The sequence below is a fragment of the Nannizzia gypsea genome, genomic scaffold (genome assembly GCF_000150975.2).
Source record: "Nannizzia gypsea CBS 118893 supercont1.4 genomic scaffold, whole genome shotgun sequence".
In the NCBI taxonomy this organism is placed as follows: domain Eukaryota; kingdom Fungi; phylum Ascomycota; class Eurotiomycetes; order Onygenales; family Arthrodermataceae; genus Nannizzia; species Nannizzia gypsea.
This window is the reverse complement of record NW_003345198.1, coordinates 756,435-772,464: the sequence shown is the minus strand read 5'-3', so window position 1 is coordinate 772,464 and position 16,030 is coordinate 756,435. Positions and strand designations below refer to the sequence as shown.

The window sequence follows — 16,030 nt, the reverse complement described above, 5'->3', positions numbered from 1 at the left end:
AACTCCATGCACCAATCCTGGTCCTCGGCCTTCAGCAGCTAGTTCTTCTCTAGCTTCTCCGGCCGTTGCCCGTAGACCACATATGCCGTCATATAAGCATGGATCTTCGTATCTAGGAAGTCCTTCTTCAGCCTCACTAGATGCTCTCTCACCCGCTGCTCGCTCCACCCATTCACCCTCGTCAACAGCGCCATCGACCATCCCTCCATACCTTCCATAGACTGTACCTGATTCCAAGCTCCAATTTCTTTTAGCTTGGGGTCTTTGGCCCAGGGTCCAATAGGGACTTTCATCTTGCGCTCTGTGATGTTGACGAAACCTGCTTCGCGGGCCCATCTGGCTAGATGAGGGCCGGGACAGGCTGTTTGGCCGATCTTTTCTGCTGCGCTGGTGGTTTCAGAGCAATTTATGTACATCTCGTGGGTTGGGAGGAGGGAGTTGTCGTCGCTGCGGAAGAGGAAGTCGAAGTCGTAGAATTCAGCGTAGCCGTTTGGCGCAAGGTTTCTGCATGCATGCAGTAGTTAGATAATGGAGGATTGAGCCTTGAGGATCAGGTGGGACCGGTAGACGTACTCGAGGACCTGGCGGAAGAGACGGGGCCAGTCTCGGATAGAAGAGGCCATGAAGCGGCAGTGGATGTAGTCGAAGGGATTGCTGTGTGCCCAGTCGTTCTCAACATCGTCTACTTCGAATTGTACATTTGGCGGGACGCTGCAGTAGTTAGTCTCCGCTGCCAGGTCGGCTGATGGGTGCGAAAGGTACTCACAGTCCTGGCTGGATGGGACTCAGGTCGTTTCCGATGACCTACCAACGGCTTAGTTATGACCATTCTCAGGCATTAACTGGGAATCATACCAGAGCTTTCGGGTATCGATCGGCTAGGCAAGTCAGCTATATACATTATACTTCGGCGGTAAGAGGATATTTACAACTCACCCATCTCAATAGCCCAGTCTCCCGTTCCAGTACCAATGTCTAAGACATGCTTGACATCCTCTGGGATAGGCGCAAGGAACAGTCGTCCACCGAGGATGAGTCTGAAGAGATGCGATATGATACTCATATGTTCCTGTTCCTTTTCATCGTTAGGTATCAAATACCCTTTTGTTTGTAAACCAAAAGTCAGTGTGTATATTCATGCATAAAAATCATGAGACAGGTAGACGGACGGCCTTCTTGGTATGTGTGGTATCGACGGCCATGCTCGTAGGTATATCTCATTATACTCGAGGTCAGCGATGCCGTGGTGCTTGATCTAGCGGCAGCCCGCGGTCAGCTTCCCGTAAGCCTAGCTCTATCGGCGGCTACCCACTGGTCGCAGAATGCAGAGTCCAGGATTGTATCACGCTACAGGGAGCTGGTAAGCATGGATCGGACATTAAATATATTAAAGGGCAGGCAGGCCAAGGGGGGCCCATACTGATTCATCGACGATAATCACCTCGTCCGAGGCTACCATGGGGACTTGTGGGAGTTAGCTTAGGCCGGCATATATGATGGAACAGTTGAATCAATCACCTTCTCCGGCCATCGTATATATTTATAAACAACTTGTTCTGTACGTTTGATGTCGATAGATATTGAAGCTGAATGTCGAGTAGATGTTGTTGGGTTGCCTTCCGTATAACCAAGGGAGTGCGAAGATTCCCTTAATATAGAAGACGGAAAAGTAAATATATGTAGAAATAGATAAAAAAAAAGACTAGAACATGCGGGGAGCAAGGCGAATATCGACAAGGGACCAACGATCAGGGCATCTTCCGTCCAGGTTCTTTATATACTTAATCCGCCATTCACAGCTGCAAAAGCCCGAGAGGCCCCCCTGTCCAAGAGTCCCGGTCACAGTTCCTAACGTTGAAGGCCAGCTTGAACAGAGCGAACCCAGCCAGGGGAAAGGGAAGAAAGAAAAGAGAGAGAAAGAGAGCCCAAAAGAAAGAGAAAAAGGCAGAGTCCTCTTAGCGGAGGCGACCTGGGATCTTTGACTCGACTAGTGAGCTGACGGGCCGCTCGCTTGAGTTCCCCCAGCCTATGAGACGAGCGCAGATATAGCCTTGGGCAGCCAGTAGTAGCGCAGATGCAGTCTGCCTTTTGCTCCTCTGCCCAGCCTTGACCTGCTGGCCGACTGGCTTTGCTGCACAAAAGAGCCGTTGGCCTTGCGACTGGGGGGTGGTGGGTGGTTGTACGAGCCACTGTGCGCCATGGGACGATGTGAGAGCCGGGCAAACACGGGGCGAACTGCACCCATCGTACGGAGTACAGAGTACATAAACTGGAGATACAGCGACCGAGACAGAGACAGACAGACAGACAGACAGACAGACAGACCGAGAGAGAGAGAGACCGAGATTGAGATTGAGACTTCGGCTTCTTTCTCTACCGCCGCTGCTGGCTGCCGCCGTTCCACCTCTCCGTGACCGTCCAGTACTTCACCAGGCGAGTCCAGCCCAGCAGGTCGCGGTCTCGCAACAGGGCCGCGACGTCGACGTTAAGCGGCGAGTCCGGGCTGGGGTCGGTCAGCAGCTGGTGTATCGCCGAGAGGGTGCTGGAGATGGTGTAGACGGGCGACCAGTGCTCTGACGTGAGCAACGTCAGACAGATATCGCCGCTCGTGAAGGAGATGTTGGGGTGGCAGATGGGCGTCTTGAAGGTGATCTTGGGCGGGTGCATGGGATATGTCGGCGGCACCGCGATGTGCAGCAGCCAGAGGCCGTCTTCAGCAGGGTCAGCCCGTTAGTTAGTGTCACAGACAGCCGGCGTAGACAGAGCGTTGGACGAGATACCTTCGTAGGGGGAGTCCGGGGCGCCCTTGAGGACGGCCTCCCAGTGCAGGAGGTCGTCGTCGCTCACGGGCGCGAGGGACAGCAGGACGTCATTGGGCGACTTGGAGTACTCCTTGAGCTCGCGCAGGAGTCTCTTCGTCGTCGAGGCCGGGATGTCGGCCATCTTGCTCGCTGTTTATGCTGTGTTATCGCTGTAGAGTCTTCGTCTTGCGGTCGTCTTCGTCGTCTTCGTCGTCTTTTGCTGGGATGTTTCGATTCTGGGGAACTTTTGAGATGCCGAGGTTGATGTGGCTGAGATGTGGCTTTAGCCGAAGATCAGTCAAATCATCCAGATGAACAATTAACAACAGCCGAAGACGAAGGATAAGCAGAGGAAGACGACAGGATGCGGACGTCGAGGGTCTCGCGAGAGGCAGCAAGACTGGCAGAGAGCTTGACTTCACGCAGACAGGCCGTCAAGACAGAAGCAGAGGCCGTTAAGAAGGAGGAAGACGCGAGTTCAGGCCTCTCTTCGCCCCCTACGACAGACATCGAGGACCTGCTCACGGCGACGAGGAAGCGCAAGAGAGCAGCTACAAGGACGAGGAAGGCTGTAAAGGCCGAAGATGGAGATGCCGGGCGCATGAAGGGCGTCAAGGATGAGCCGGGAGACGATATAAAGGGTCCGCCGAACTGGCAGGCCATCTACGAGACCGTCAAGCAGATGCGAGAACGCAACCCAACGGCCCCCGTCGACACGATGGGATGCGCAGAGCTGTACTGGCAGTCGTCCCCGCCCCGAGATAGGCGGTTTCATACGCTGATCGCCCTCATGCTCTCCTCTCAGACCAAGGACACCGTCACGGCCGCCGCGATGATGAGACTACACACCCAGCTCACGGACGAGACCCACGACAAACCCGTGGCAGAAGTCTGGGACCGCGCCCACCAGATGGCTCCCAGCACGCTGAACCTCGAGAACATGCTGGCTGTGTCTCCGGAGCGGCTGAACGAGCTCATCGGGGCCGTTGGGTTCCATAACAACAAGACACGGTACATCAAGGCCACGGCCGAGATCCTGCGAGATCGGTTCGACTCAGACATACCTTCGACCGTCGAGGGACTGATCAGCCTGCCTGGAGTAGGACCCAAGATGGCATATCTCTGCATGAGCTCGGCGTGGAACAGACATGAAGGCGTCGGCGTAGACGTCCATGTCCACCGCATCACCAATCTATGGGGATGGCATAAGACCAAGAACCCGGAGGCTACACGGGCTGCTCTCGAGAGCTGGCTGCCCAGGGACAAGTGGCATGAGATCAACAAGCTGCTCGTTGGGCTGGGGCAGACGGTTTGCTTGCCGGTGGGTAGACGGTGTGCCGAGTGCGATCTCTCGGGTACTGGACTATGTATTGCGGAGGTCAAGGGCAAGCCGAAGAACACAAGAAGGAGAATCAATCCCGTTAAGGCAGACAAGGAGGAAGAAGATGTTGGCTTCCCTGAAGTTCAGGAGAGCAAGATTGATATCAAGATGGACCCGGAGGATATCGATGTGCCGGATGTTAGCAAAGGCACCGATTTTCCCCAAGTCGAGGACAGCAAGATTGGTATCAAGGAGGACGCTGAGGAGAGTAAGATAAATATCAAACTCGAGACGTAGATGTAAGAATATGGTACGCTGTTTGTAGTACTAGAGATACCACTTTTGATTATATTTTATTATTTTACGTATTGTGGCATCTCCAGGTAGACATCAACCTCACAACACCAACAACGTCAAGCACCGTCTAGTAACTCCAACATGCCGATATCAGTGTCCAGCTTTGCGCAGATACAACAGCGTCTCCTTCTGGCCGAGCATGAAGATGAGATAGCGTCTTCTCCGCTGTCCTCTAGCTCTGCTGCTGCATCGGCTTCCACCCGACGAGCTCTGCAGAATGCTGGCCATGCACTCACTGGTATGGTCCTCACCAACTGCCGGACAGGTATGGGAGGTCGAGAAGTAGGCGAATTCAGTCTTGATACCGCTCTCTCGGGCTCTGGGCGGTCAAAGGGCGCCAGCAAAGACGAAGATAATACCCGACTAGGTGTCCATGGCATCACGGTGGGAGATATCGTCCGTGTCGAGGAGATTTCCTCTGGCAAGACCACAACCAAATCTAAGGCCGGGCAAGACGATGAGAAGAGCCATAGAGGCCTCGAAGGCGTCGTGACTCGTGTTGGCGAGAGAGCTATCTGGGCTGCCTTTGGGGATCGAGGCAAAGGGAAGCAAGATGAAGACGGCGTCGACGAGCTGTGGGGGCGCAAGCTCTGGCTGTACGTTATTTATTCTGATAGTTATGCAGTGTCGACTATATATTGATGATACTGACTTAATATAGAGTCAAACTGGCGAACGATGTTACCTACAGACGGTGGGTGTTGTCTTCCGTTTGGATGGAAACATACTAACAGCATTCAGAATGAACATGACCATGATGAAACTAGAAAAGATGCAAGAATCAGAATATTCCCAGCTCATCCGAGTGCTATTCGGGCATACTACACCCTCACCCCTGGACTTTGAATCCGTTGGTCAGCTGGAGTTCATGGATGGATCCCTTAATGGCTCCCAGAAAGAAGCCATCCGGTTTGCTCTTGCATCAAGAGAGATAGCACTCATCCATGGGCCACCAGGCACAGGAAAGACTCATACGCTCATTGAACTGATTCGCCAGCTGGTCCAACGCAAAAAGAGGGTTTTGGTCTGCGGTCCGTCAAACATCTCTGTCGACAATATAGTCGAGCGTCTTGCCTCTCAAAAAGTATCCTTGGTTCGGATAGGGCATCCAGCACGTCTACTGTCATCAGTTCTAGACCATTCACTAGAAGTCCTGTCTCAAACGTCTGAAGCTGCTGCAATAGTGAAGGATGTTAGGAAGGAGATTGATTTAAAACAAGCTAGTATTCGCAAGACCAGGAACGGGAGGGAGCGTCGAGCTATATACGGTGATCTTAGAGAACTCCGCAAAGAATTCAGAGAACGCGAATCGAAATGCGTCGACAATATCGTCTCCGGTAGCCAGGTGGTTCTCGGCACACTTCACGGGGCTGGAGGACATCAACTCAAAAATCAGAAATTTGACGTCGTAATTATTGACGAAGCGAGTCAGGCAAGGGAAGCTCAGTGCTGGATCCCACTGCTCTCTGCTAGCAAAGTTATATTGGCAGGAGACCATCTCCAGCTGCCTCCAACAATCAAGTCAAGGTCGTCAAGCAAGCCAGGTCAGAACAACTCTGCGTTATGGGACAAGGAAGACCTTGATCTTACCGAATTATCAAATAAGTTTGACATGCGGAACTTGGAGATAACGCTCTTTGACAGGCTACTTTCACTCCATGGCACAGCCATAAAAAGGATGCTCACTACTCAATACCGCATGCATCAGAAGATTATGGACTTCCCCTCCGGTGAACTATATGAATCCAAACTCATAGCAGCTGACGCTGTTAGGGAAAGACTCCTTAAGGATCTCCCATATGAAATCGAGGATATAGACGATACCATAGAACCTTTGGTCTTCTACGACACGCAGGGAGGAGATTTCCTTGAGAAATCACCGGATTCAACTAGTATTTCTGCCAAGTCCCTCCTCGTGGAAAGTAAATGTAACGACATGGAGGCGGAGGTCGTCGCGAGACATGTTGAGAATTTGGTTTCTGCCGGTGTCAGGCCGGAAGACATCGCTGTTATCACACCTTATAATGCGCAGGTTGCTTTATTATCGCAACTTTTAAAACAGAAGTTCCCTACCCTTGAACTCGGTAGTGTGGATGGTTTCCAAGGCCGTGAAAAGGAGGCAGTGGTTGTAAGTCTGGTCAGGAGCAACTCGGACCATGAAGTAGGATTCTTGGGAGAAAAAAGGAGATTGAATGGTATGTTGAACTTACTAATACCAATCTTCTGCTTCTTTGTGCTGACTAGAGCAGTTGCAATGACCCGACCGCGGCGACACCTATGTATCTGTGGAGATTCGGAAACCGTTGGCAGGTAGGCTATCTATCTTTATATTCTCGTCAAAAGTATCCTCAGATACTGATAATTATCTAGTGGATCACCCTTTCTGAAGAGATGGATGGCTTTCTTAGAAGAAAATGCCGACCTCAGATACCCTGATATCAGCGAATTTGCAAACTAAAATACTTATAGTATGGTTGCTGACGGATAACATATTTTTTTTGCAATAAAAAAGTTATCAATTGACCCAAAAGGAACAGCTAATAGGAACTATTAAAAATCAAATAACCCAAAGAATAAGCTGAGCTATTAACAAGCTAAGAAGAACAGAATAGAGACCCATCTCGAAAAACAGCATTGGATACGTATGGACGTGCACCACCTCTAAATAGCAGTGTTAACTTCATCCTGTCATGATGCTGAGCTATAACTTACCTATGGGTCGGGGAATTCTAGCTAATGGACCTTCCAAGTCGCCAGGTTCCTGAGCTGCTTGGGTAACCTTGAAAACTTTGCTGGGTTTGTTATTACTGTTCTGCGTGATGTTGACAGCTACCCTCGGCTCGGTTCCCAAAACTGACGTGCGGCGAGGTGTGGTTAATAGAGGCTGCCAGGGCGTAGCCGGGATGTTTGCATGGCTTCCGCTGTGGCGACCCCAAGTTTCTGTTGGATAGACCATATGATTAAATGCAGACCTCTCAGAACTAGGATCATAGTAATAGTATTCGCCCCTAGACCAACCACCGTGTCAATGGTATGTTCTTCCGACGCCCTTCAAGATGAAAGAACGAATAAACATACGATTCTTCTTCAGATGTGTGTGGATTTATCACTCGAAAGGGGTCTGGGTTTCTTGACGATGAAGGTTCATCTGGGCAATGGCAAGGCTCCGAATGGTAAAGTGGCTCCGGTCCTGGCGCCACAGCCTCTTGGGTCTCGGGTGCATTATGACAACCGTCATTTCTTAATATAGGATGGTTTAACAGTTCATCTGCCGTAGGGCGATGGGTCGGTTGTATCCCCCTCGCTTGCTGGGCCGCATGCCCCGCGTCCATGACCAGCTGAGGAACAGATATCTTACCTCGGCCACTTGACTCATTTTCGTCTCTTGGGGAACTTCGTTTACGCAAATTAAGAGGGTTAACCGCATAAAAACGACTTTCAGAAGGTTTCCCCTCTCGAGGTGGAGTTTCCGAGCCCTTGGCCATATTCGTTTAGCCGAACGTGAGGTTGGTATCAGTTATCCAATACTGCAACAACGCAAGACTTCAGGAGTAGATTTAGCCAATTCATGGTTCTGAGAGTGGCTATATATAATTTCAACTATTCCTTAAAATGTAAGTTTGCTATGATAGTATTCCAAATGGCCAAATCATGCGTGGTGCCAATGTAAACAGCACAGTTTGGCAAGCAGTAGGCTTAACCCGGATCTGTTTGTATCAACTATCAGCTCCATTGAGCAATCCACATAGTAAACTATGTAATGCAAGGGACAACAAACATACTGTAACAACTATGACCCGCTTGTGGTAGCATTTTATTATGAACACGTACATACGGTATACAATAGTGTCGATATTCGACTTCTCCAAAGAATAACGCTTAACTTGGCGTTTGATATCGAAAAGGTAAAATCGAACAAATAAGGTTTGACTAGCTAGCCACTAGTGAATTAGTGAACTCTATCCTCCCCTACAAAAGCGACAAGGTTTACAAAATAATTACATAATCTACTCTTTTTTCAACCGCAGCTTCTCTATTTTCCATCCTGTTTGTCCGTATAACGATACAGGTGGGTTATGGCCATCTACCAGCCTATTATTTACACAATTTGTATATAATTTAAACTCGCTGTGACATTGAAGAGCTTTTTCTTTCAGTGAAAATTCCGCTAATGCTGCGACTTGGTGAAGCAAACAAGCGCCGTTTTTAACAAATACCCTACAGTGATGGCTGGAAAATAAAGCAAGCATAAACCTAGAATGAATATGCTAGGTCTCTCACGCCATCTTCCTCTTTATCATTTAACCATGGTCTGGGTGCCTCTATACTAGAGCAATTATATGTCCTGCTCCGTGACTGTCTTTTCATTTGCCACGCTACGAGCTGCTCTATACCCTAACATACACGATGTTGACACCCACATTTGTTTCTCAGTCACTATATATACCCCGAAGAATTTCTTCAGAACGAATTAATCATTTTCTATGGCAGTAGGAACCTCGCGACTGTGCAACCCGCACATTCGTCATTCAGTTACATCAATGAATACCGACGGACTCTTTCCTGTTCAATATGGAAGCCCTCAACCTTTTTTTGAATGGCTACAAAGTTTATATAAAACCCTCTTTGTGGTTATTTAATCTTTAGCTGCCCAATTACTTTCAACTACGGCAAAACAAATTTCAACTTGGATCAATTATACACCTACAGCCCATTCTCTTTTAATAATACGACGTTCCATTATTATGGCCCACGATTTACCCGTGTCTCCTGAGTTCCATAGTAAATTCAAATGGATCAAGAAACTTGGAAATGGCTCATTTGGTGCAGTATATCTCTTCGAGTATCGACGCACTCGAGAAAAGTTTGCGTGTAAGTTAGCTCTAGACTCTGAAGCGCAAGCACTTCTCATGCGAGAGGCTGCTATTGTCAAGGAACTGCACCATGTGAGTGTTAGATCATATACATAACTTAGCTCCTACAGCCGCTACTAACACGGTGCAAGCCAAACATTATCGAGTTCGTCAGCAGCCAGTTTTCCTGGGAGGAGCAGCCATTCTGTTTGATAATGGCGTACCATCCTCTCGGCTCCCTGGATAATTATCGCTTTTCCCACCAAGAGACCCAAGAAGTTACCCGTCAGTGCCTCAGAGCTCTCCAATATCTCGAAGCAAAAACCATATTTCATCGAGATATTAAGCAGGATAATATATTGTTAAAGTCAACGTCCCCGTTGCATGTCTGTCTCGCTGATTTTGGTCTGGCGGTGACCAGTAGAGAAGGTGCCATGGAGGGTGGTCAGTTTACTCACATTGCTGTAGAAGTATACCTGGGCTGCAGGTATTCCTATATAGCTGATGTCTGGTCTCTTGGGGTAACTGCCCTTTCTCTTCTCCGGCGGTTCCCAGAGCGAGAAGCTCAGCGTTTCCTCCAACTTGTTCAGGATCAAGCAAAAGCGGCCGCATTTTATGAAAAACTGATGGCGGAAGCTAGCTCTCTGCGGGGATATTTTGGAGAGCTAGTAAAACATATGCTGTGTGCCCCAGCAGATCGATGGACTGCGGCTGAATGTCTACTGTATTTGGAGGACAGTCCTGATACCGCAACCAACCACCGTCGAGGTCATGACCACTCTACTCGCAGGCGACGCTAAACCATAACGTCTTCACTATATTTTATAGGCGTTATGGCACATAGAGTGTTTCAACGAGCTGTACCTTTTCTTGGGGTATCAAGTGTTTTTCTATTGACCAGTTGGAAGGCCAGTTGAGGTTGCTCTTGAGTAGGCGTATATATTCCGAACGTATATATTTTAGTTCCTTTGTAATAACAATAACAATAATGATTTTGACACCAATAGCTAGTTAACAAAGTAGTATGGGAAATCCGGACATCGACTTAATCTTATAGAAGTTCAAAAGCACGCGACAGATAAGTTAGAGTTTAGTTAATGGTCGCTAACTTTCTCGGGTACTCGGGAACACTAGTTAAGTAGTTTAAACCTTCATTTCTTATAGTTATACTCTCCACCCAATCTACGGGGAGGTGATCGTTCATCTCTGGCCTAGTACTCAGTATTGAGGTTATCATATCCTTTTATAAGTATAGCCCATAGTTAAATGCGTATATTATACTAAGTACATAGTGTGGGATTCGCCGACTATGGGGTGATTCTTGGCAATTAGAGCTAGGGTTGGTAGATGGGGTAACTGTGGACCAGAAAGGGTCGTCTGATCTATAGTCTTTCAAGTTTACTATGGAATCATTTCACTGCAGTAGTAGCATATTTTTAATTCGCGGGTGAAATTAGTACTTCATACAATACCTCTATTTGTTGTCAGTTCAATGTATTGTCAGGACAACTCGTGCTCAATCACGAAATATCATCGATTAAATAACCACTAAATACACTTCATATACGATTGGCAGGGCCCGGAATCGAGAGCCTTGTAACAGTATCTTAGTATCGTCAGCATTCATGTTAGACATCAACATCATCTACATTCTTTTTGAAATTCGCGTCATAATCTCGTTTCCCACAAATCATCACTTCTAGTTAATCCTGATGGGCTTTAATGATGGATGAAAACCATTCGGAGTGCTCGCCTGGACATTGTGCAAGCCCACTGGTGCCACATCTGGGCCACCCAGTGCTTTGTGCCCACCGCGAATGCACCATGCTTCGATTCCCTTCGCTCGCAGAACACTAGTAGCAACCCGGGACGTATTTCCGCTATAGCAGGCAAGTAAGACACGCGTCTTCTTCGCTTTCAGTTCCGTCAATAAGGCGGACTTCTCCCCGCTCTGATTAAACCAGCCCTCTATTTCGAGCCACTGTGCCTCAAGGACAGCAGAGTCAGAAAATGGCGACGTAGTGTCCTTTTCAAGGGTGTTTAGAGGGACGTTTATGGCTTGGGGTAGATGCCACTGCTCAAAATCGGCCGGCTTACGGATGTCGATTATGCATCGTGGGTGATCTTCTTTAAGTTGGAAACTATCAAAGCTGCCTGCGTTCCCAACGCCAAATAGCAGACCAGTGGAAGGGGAGGTCTTGTAAAACTCCGAAAGGATTTTTGCAGGTTCAGTCTCCCAGAGGTCGTCATAACGGTAAAGGTCAACTTTACGGAGGTTCTAACGGTCCACATGGTTAGCTTATTGCCTTCACTTGGTATGGTGTTTTATAGCGACTTACGTTATTTGTTACGGGAGGGAACTCCTCCTGATTCACCTTGTCAAAATAAGTATCTATGTACTGGTACGGCAGGTCACAGCATAGGAAGACACAGTGTATTTTGCCGTCTGGACCTGCAAGACTGGACAATGTCCCAGCGTCCTTGCGTTTTTGCAGCTGCTGGTAAAGCCCCTGCAGGTTGAGCCCTGATGAAGGGCCACATACCAACCCTTGTCGAGAAAGTTTGAGAGACAATAAGAAGGCCTCTGGAGATTTGACTTCCTCTAGGGCATCCATGGACGACTTCCATGGGAACTCGACAGGAGTCATGAGCGCGTGTGTTCTGGGCCCTGGGACAAGATCACCCGGCGCAGTGAAGACTCCCACCCTCAAGACAGATGGTTTTGCCTTTTGGAAATATTGCCCCAGCCCAGTCATGGTCCCACTAGTTCCAATACCACAGCATATCACGTTTATTTCTGGGAGTTGCTTGAAAATCTGGGGCCCAGTGTATTTCACATGGCCCTGCCAATTGCCATCGTTTTCGTATTGGTTCGGGTTGATAACCTCCTCGGAGTCCAAGGCTGACTTCTGTGCTGTGAAGATTCCACCACGATGGTCTAATGGATCTGGTTGTGTGGGACCGCCAAACAGTGTGACGTTGATACCGAAGAATTGCAACAGGTGAATCTTCGCATCACTGCTTTTATTGCTAAAATAGGCCCTGACATCGCTGATCCCGTAAACGGCATTGGCAATCACTGCCATCGACATGATGGTTGAGCCAGAACTATACTCAATCACTGTCTTTGTCTTTCCGGGGACAACATCCGTCTCCAAAAGATTAAAAGCTACAACAACCAGTCTGTTTAGTACCTCATCAACGGCACATGGGAAGTGCTGGCGACTTACCTGGAATTGCTTTCACGTTGTTGGTAGGATGCATGGTCATCATCTTTGCGTACACACGCACACCATCGTCATAAAACGGGTTTAAGGACTGCGGAATCTCGACTAAGGGTAATGATGGTTGACAGTCTGGATTGAGGTACTTCTTCATCGAGTCCTGCCCGGTGTAGACATTGAGAGGGTTTATGTTTGCCATCTTTGAATCAAGGAGTATCATCAATGTGATAGAGGGATGTTAGAATGAAGGGAGTCTGCCTTTTTGAAATCGTCATCCTCGCCGAATACCTGGATTATATACTCTCTTTCTGGGGGTAGAGTAGGACAGGTTGAATTGCATATACAAATTTTTTTGCGTCTCAGTTACTCTCAAGGTAGGTCCATCATATTCCTTTCTTTCCAATCATCGTTGAAGCAAGTCTTTTTGCCTCCAGTCATTCCTCTTATTTTATGTCTTTGGTCAAATCATAGGGTTGATGAAGCCCCGGACATTTGACTTCCCTGGATATACGAGATCTAGGATACATATCATCGCCATAGCCAAGTCAGGTCACAGGATATGCATGTGAGACGATACGCCATTGTTCCCGGTAGTCGCAAATACCGTCTCAGGAACACTTTTCTATAAGAATGAGGACCTTGTATTTCTCCTTCTAGAGCCAAGGTTCTTCAATGCCTTGTCATCTATAGGTGAATAAGGCTCAGCCCCTTGAGCTAACGGGATGTGCACCCCAGGTGTCGAATTAAAACAAGCGGCAGCGCTTGCGGCCAAGCACATGCCGAGCTATCTAAATAACTAGTTAGCTGCTCCAACTCAGTTAATTATTCAACTGTTGTTTTTTTTTTTGCCCTCAAGGTAGTTTATGACCAGATCTGCCAGGCGATGTGTTGTATCTGTGCTCTATGAGCATTATCATGGTCCCACAGTTGATGATAGACGGTCAGGGTCCTCAATACCGTACGGAGGGTACTGGTATTGCGTCCGCTAAAGCCGCAAGGTTGTATTTCTATAAGTAGACTCTGGAGCAGGATGGATTTTTCCTACCCAAGCGTGTTGTTTGCCTCCGACTCGTTTGTTGCCTCTTTTGTTTAATCCTTTTCTGTGCGTATACAAAGAGCTACACAATTGCAGAAAAATGCAGGATACGGAAGACAATAATGTACAAGACTCTTTGCCCGCTGATGAAAAGCAGAAGCATACATTCAACGAGCAGACAAACTATGTTTCAACTCGCAAGATCATAACGGTATGGTGGAAGGAATTTTGAGTGTAGTTTTACGAATAGACGCTGACCTCCCCTTAGATCTTCTTAGCATGCGCCGCCGTCGACCTGGTTGCATTGATGGACCAGACCACTCTCGCGGCAAGTTTGTCGATTATCGGAGATGATTTAAATGCTGGTATCCAAACAAGTTGGATTGCGGGTGGTTTCTTCCTGTAGGAGATATAATACATACTTCCCGTTACCTTCTCGGCGTTTACACATTGGCTGATATGAGATGTGGATAGGACGTCTACCTGCTTTCAACTAGTATATGGGCGACTTTCTGACATTTGGTCACGGAAAGTCGTACTGTATGTTGGATTGGCAATTTTCTTCTTTGGCTCTCTAGCTTCCTCCTTAGCTCAAACAGCCCTTCAATTGATAATATTTCGTGCCTTCACTGGAATCGGCGGCGGCGGGTTAGCAAATGTTGCGCAAATGATTGTCAGCGATGTGGTGCCGCTGAGGGAACGAGGCAAGTACCAGGGAATTCTAGGGGCGGTCGTTGCTCTATCAAATGGCATTGGCCCTGTAATTGGAGGTGCCTTGTCTTCAATATCGAAGGATTCGTGGAGGTGGATCTTCCGCATTAACCTTCCCCTTGCGATACTCACAACGCTCTGTGTGTTATTTTTCATGCCTCTTCGGAAGGTTGATGGTGACTGGAAAACCAAGGTAAAAGCTATTGATTTCTTTGGGGTATTTCTAGCCCTCTCCGGCGCGACAATCTTCCTCCTTGGGCTCATATGGGGAGGAGGCGAATACCCATGGAATTCAACCCATGTGATTTCTACGTTAATCTTAGGCTTTGCTGTTTGTGTGTCCTTCGTTTTATGGCAGTGGAAGGGCGCATCGTATCCGCTAGTGCCGATGGGTATCTTCCGTGTCAAGATAGTAAACGGGGCGTGCCTGACTATGCTCATCAATGGCTGGAACTACGTTGTGCAAGTTTATTATATCCCGACTTTCTATCAGCTGGTGTATGGATACTCGGCTACCAAGTCAGGAGCCCTGCTTCTGCCCATTGTCCTGGTTCAAAGTAAGCAGATAGCCTACTACCATGGTATGCAGCCGGTAGGCCCCTGCTAACTAATTGCACAGCATTATTCAGCACTTTATCCGGCCTTATCGTCCACCGTGTAGGTCGATACCGAGAATGCATCTTGTTTGGATGGCTTGCCTGGGCCGTTGGATTGGGGCTTTTCTCCACACTTGATAAATCATCTGGGATTGGTAAACAGATTGGATATGGCATACTTACTGGTGTGGGAGTTGGAAACACACTGCAGCCGTCAGTTCCCTCTAGCTCCCCCTCTCTCTCACCCTACCTCTGTCTCTCCACTTGAGCTAACGTGGTAGTGGCACTTAGGTCTTTAATCGCTATTCAAGCTGGCGTCCCTAGGAGGGATATGGCAGTTACCACGTCATTTCGGAAGTAAGTTCTCGTGACCCTGGTATACCGACATATGGACCCTGACAAAGCCCACTTTTTCCAGTTTTATAAGAAACCTTGGTGCCACGCTAGGCCTGGCGGTATCCGGAACAATTCTGTGAGTTTTCTTCGTTTAAAAGCACTGTGGAGTTCAGAATTCTGATGATGTAGAAATAACCTTGTCATATCCTCGTTATTGTCCCTTGACCTTTCAGAGACTCAAAGAAAAGAAATAACCCAAAGCCCACGCTACTACCTGGCAAAACAGAGTCCAGAGGAAGCTGAACGGATCCGCGCTGTGCTTACTCCGGCATATCAGAAAGCGTTTCGGGTGGTTTTCATAATGTGTTCAGCCCTTGCTGGCTTAGCTTTTATTCTCGCAATTTTTCTCATGCCTCACATTTCGCTGAAGAGAGATGACGACAAGAAACTAAAAGAAGAAGCTAGATCAAGGGAGAAGACAAAAGATGTGCCCGATTGCGAAGAGCTACAGCAAAAGTAAGTCTTGCTTTTGGCGGACGACTGCGGACACAAAATCTGGTATAATCAATATTATGGAGTGGAGCAACAGGATAACCATGATTACCCAATTTAAAACTAGAATATAGACCAATACCATAATAATTAAACGGTAGATTTAGGAATCTACCATCCTTATCAAGCTGTCATCAGCAATTGTAAGATGCAAAATTAAAAATGTCGTTGAGATAAAATAAAGTCGCTGCCAAGACAAAGATAGGAAACCAACACGTGACTGCTCCTAACAAAAAGGCAAAA

At 47.9% G+C, this 16,030-nt stretch overlaps 8 protein-coding genes across 8 annotated transcripts; 4 read left to right on the top strand and 4 right to left on the bottom strand.

Moving 5' to 3' along the window:
* Positions 1–38: 38 nt before the first annotated feature.
* MGYG_04927 (UMTA) lies at positions 39–1,459 on the bottom strand (the record flags this gene model as incomplete). The annotated part of the gene is made up of 8 exons (XM_003172290.1): positions 39–504; positions 574–711; positions 767–804; positions 856–878; positions 937–1,101; positions 1,170–1,255; positions 1,313–1,347; positions 1,421–1,459. 8 exons carry the CDS (start codon positions 1,457–1,459, stop codon positions 39–41), a joined length of 990 nt encoding a protein of 329 aa, XP_003172338.1.
* A 914-nt stretch (positions 1,460–2,373) lies between these two features.
* Positions 2,374–2,943, bottom strand: MGYG_04926 (ubiquitin-conjugating enzyme E2; the record flags this gene model as incomplete). The annotated part of the gene is made up of 2 exons (XM_003172289.1): positions 2,374–2,711; positions 2,781–2,943. The coding sequence occupies 2 exons, from the start codon at positions 2,941–2,943 to the stop codon at positions 2,374–2,376; spliced, it is 501 nt and encodes a 166-aa protein (XP_003172337.1).
* Positions 2,944–3,165: 222 nt separating this feature from the next.
* MGYG_04925 (DNA base excision repair N-glycosylase 1) lies at positions 3,166–4,419 on the top strand (the record flags this gene model as incomplete). Its single annotated transcript, XM_003172288.1, has 1 exon — positions 3,166–4,419. One exon carries the CDS (start codon positions 3,166–3,168, stop codon positions 4,417–4,419), a length of 1,254 nt encoding a protein of 417 aa, XP_003172336.1.
* A 141-nt stretch (positions 4,420–4,560) lies between these two features.
* On the top strand, positions 4,561–6,937 carry MGYG_04924 (DNA-binding protein SMUBP-2; the record flags this gene model as incomplete). Its single annotated transcript, XM_003172287.1, has 5 exons — positions 4,561–5,075; positions 5,141–5,173; positions 5,221–6,674; positions 6,726–6,789; positions 6,850–6,937. The coding sequence occupies 5 exons, from the start codon at positions 4,561–4,563 to the stop codon at positions 6,935–6,937; spliced, it is 2,154 nt and encodes a 717-aa protein (XP_003172335.1).
* Positions 6,938–7,036: 99 nt separating this feature from the next.
* MGYG_04923 (hypothetical protein) lies at positions 7,037–7,964 on the bottom strand (the record flags this gene model as incomplete). Its single annotated transcript, XM_003172286.1, has 3 exons — positions 7,037–7,140; positions 7,192–7,460; positions 7,558–7,964. The coding sequence occupies 3 exons, from the start codon at positions 7,962–7,964 to the stop codon at positions 7,037–7,039; spliced, it is 780 nt and encodes a 259-aa protein (XP_003172334.1).
* Positions 7,965–9,224: 1,260 nt separating this feature from the next.
* MGYG_04922 (serine/threonine protein kinase) lies at positions 9,225–10,132 on the top strand (the record flags this gene model as incomplete). The annotated part of the gene is made up of 2 exons (XM_003172285.1): positions 9,225–9,425; positions 9,485–10,132. 2 exons carry the CDS (start codon positions 9,225–9,227, stop codon positions 10,130–10,132), a joined length of 849 nt encoding a protein of 282 aa, XP_003172333.1.
* An 899-nt stretch (positions 10,133–11,031) lies between these two features.
* Positions 11,032–12,755, bottom strand: MGYG_04921 (cysteine synthase K/M:Cysteine synthase B; the record flags this gene model as incomplete). Its single annotated transcript, XM_003172284.1, has 3 exons — positions 11,032–11,610; positions 11,672–12,501; positions 12,563–12,755. 3 exons carry the CDS (start codon positions 12,753–12,755, stop codon positions 11,032–11,034), a joined length of 1,602 nt encoding a protein of 533 aa, XP_003172332.1.
* A 937-nt stretch (positions 12,756–13,692) lies between these two features.
* MGYG_04920 (cephamycin export protein cmcT) lies at positions 13,693–15,755 on the top strand (the record flags this gene model as incomplete). The annotated part of the gene is made up of 7 exons (XM_003172283.1): positions 13,693–13,803; positions 13,861–13,994; positions 14,067–14,860; positions 14,923–15,112; positions 15,191–15,256; positions 15,318–15,371; positions 15,425–15,755. The coding sequence occupies 7 exons, from the start codon at positions 13,693–13,695 to the stop codon at positions 15,753–15,755; spliced, it is 1,680 nt and encodes a 559-aa protein (XP_003172331.1).
* Positions 15,756–16,030: the final 275 nt, after the last annotated feature.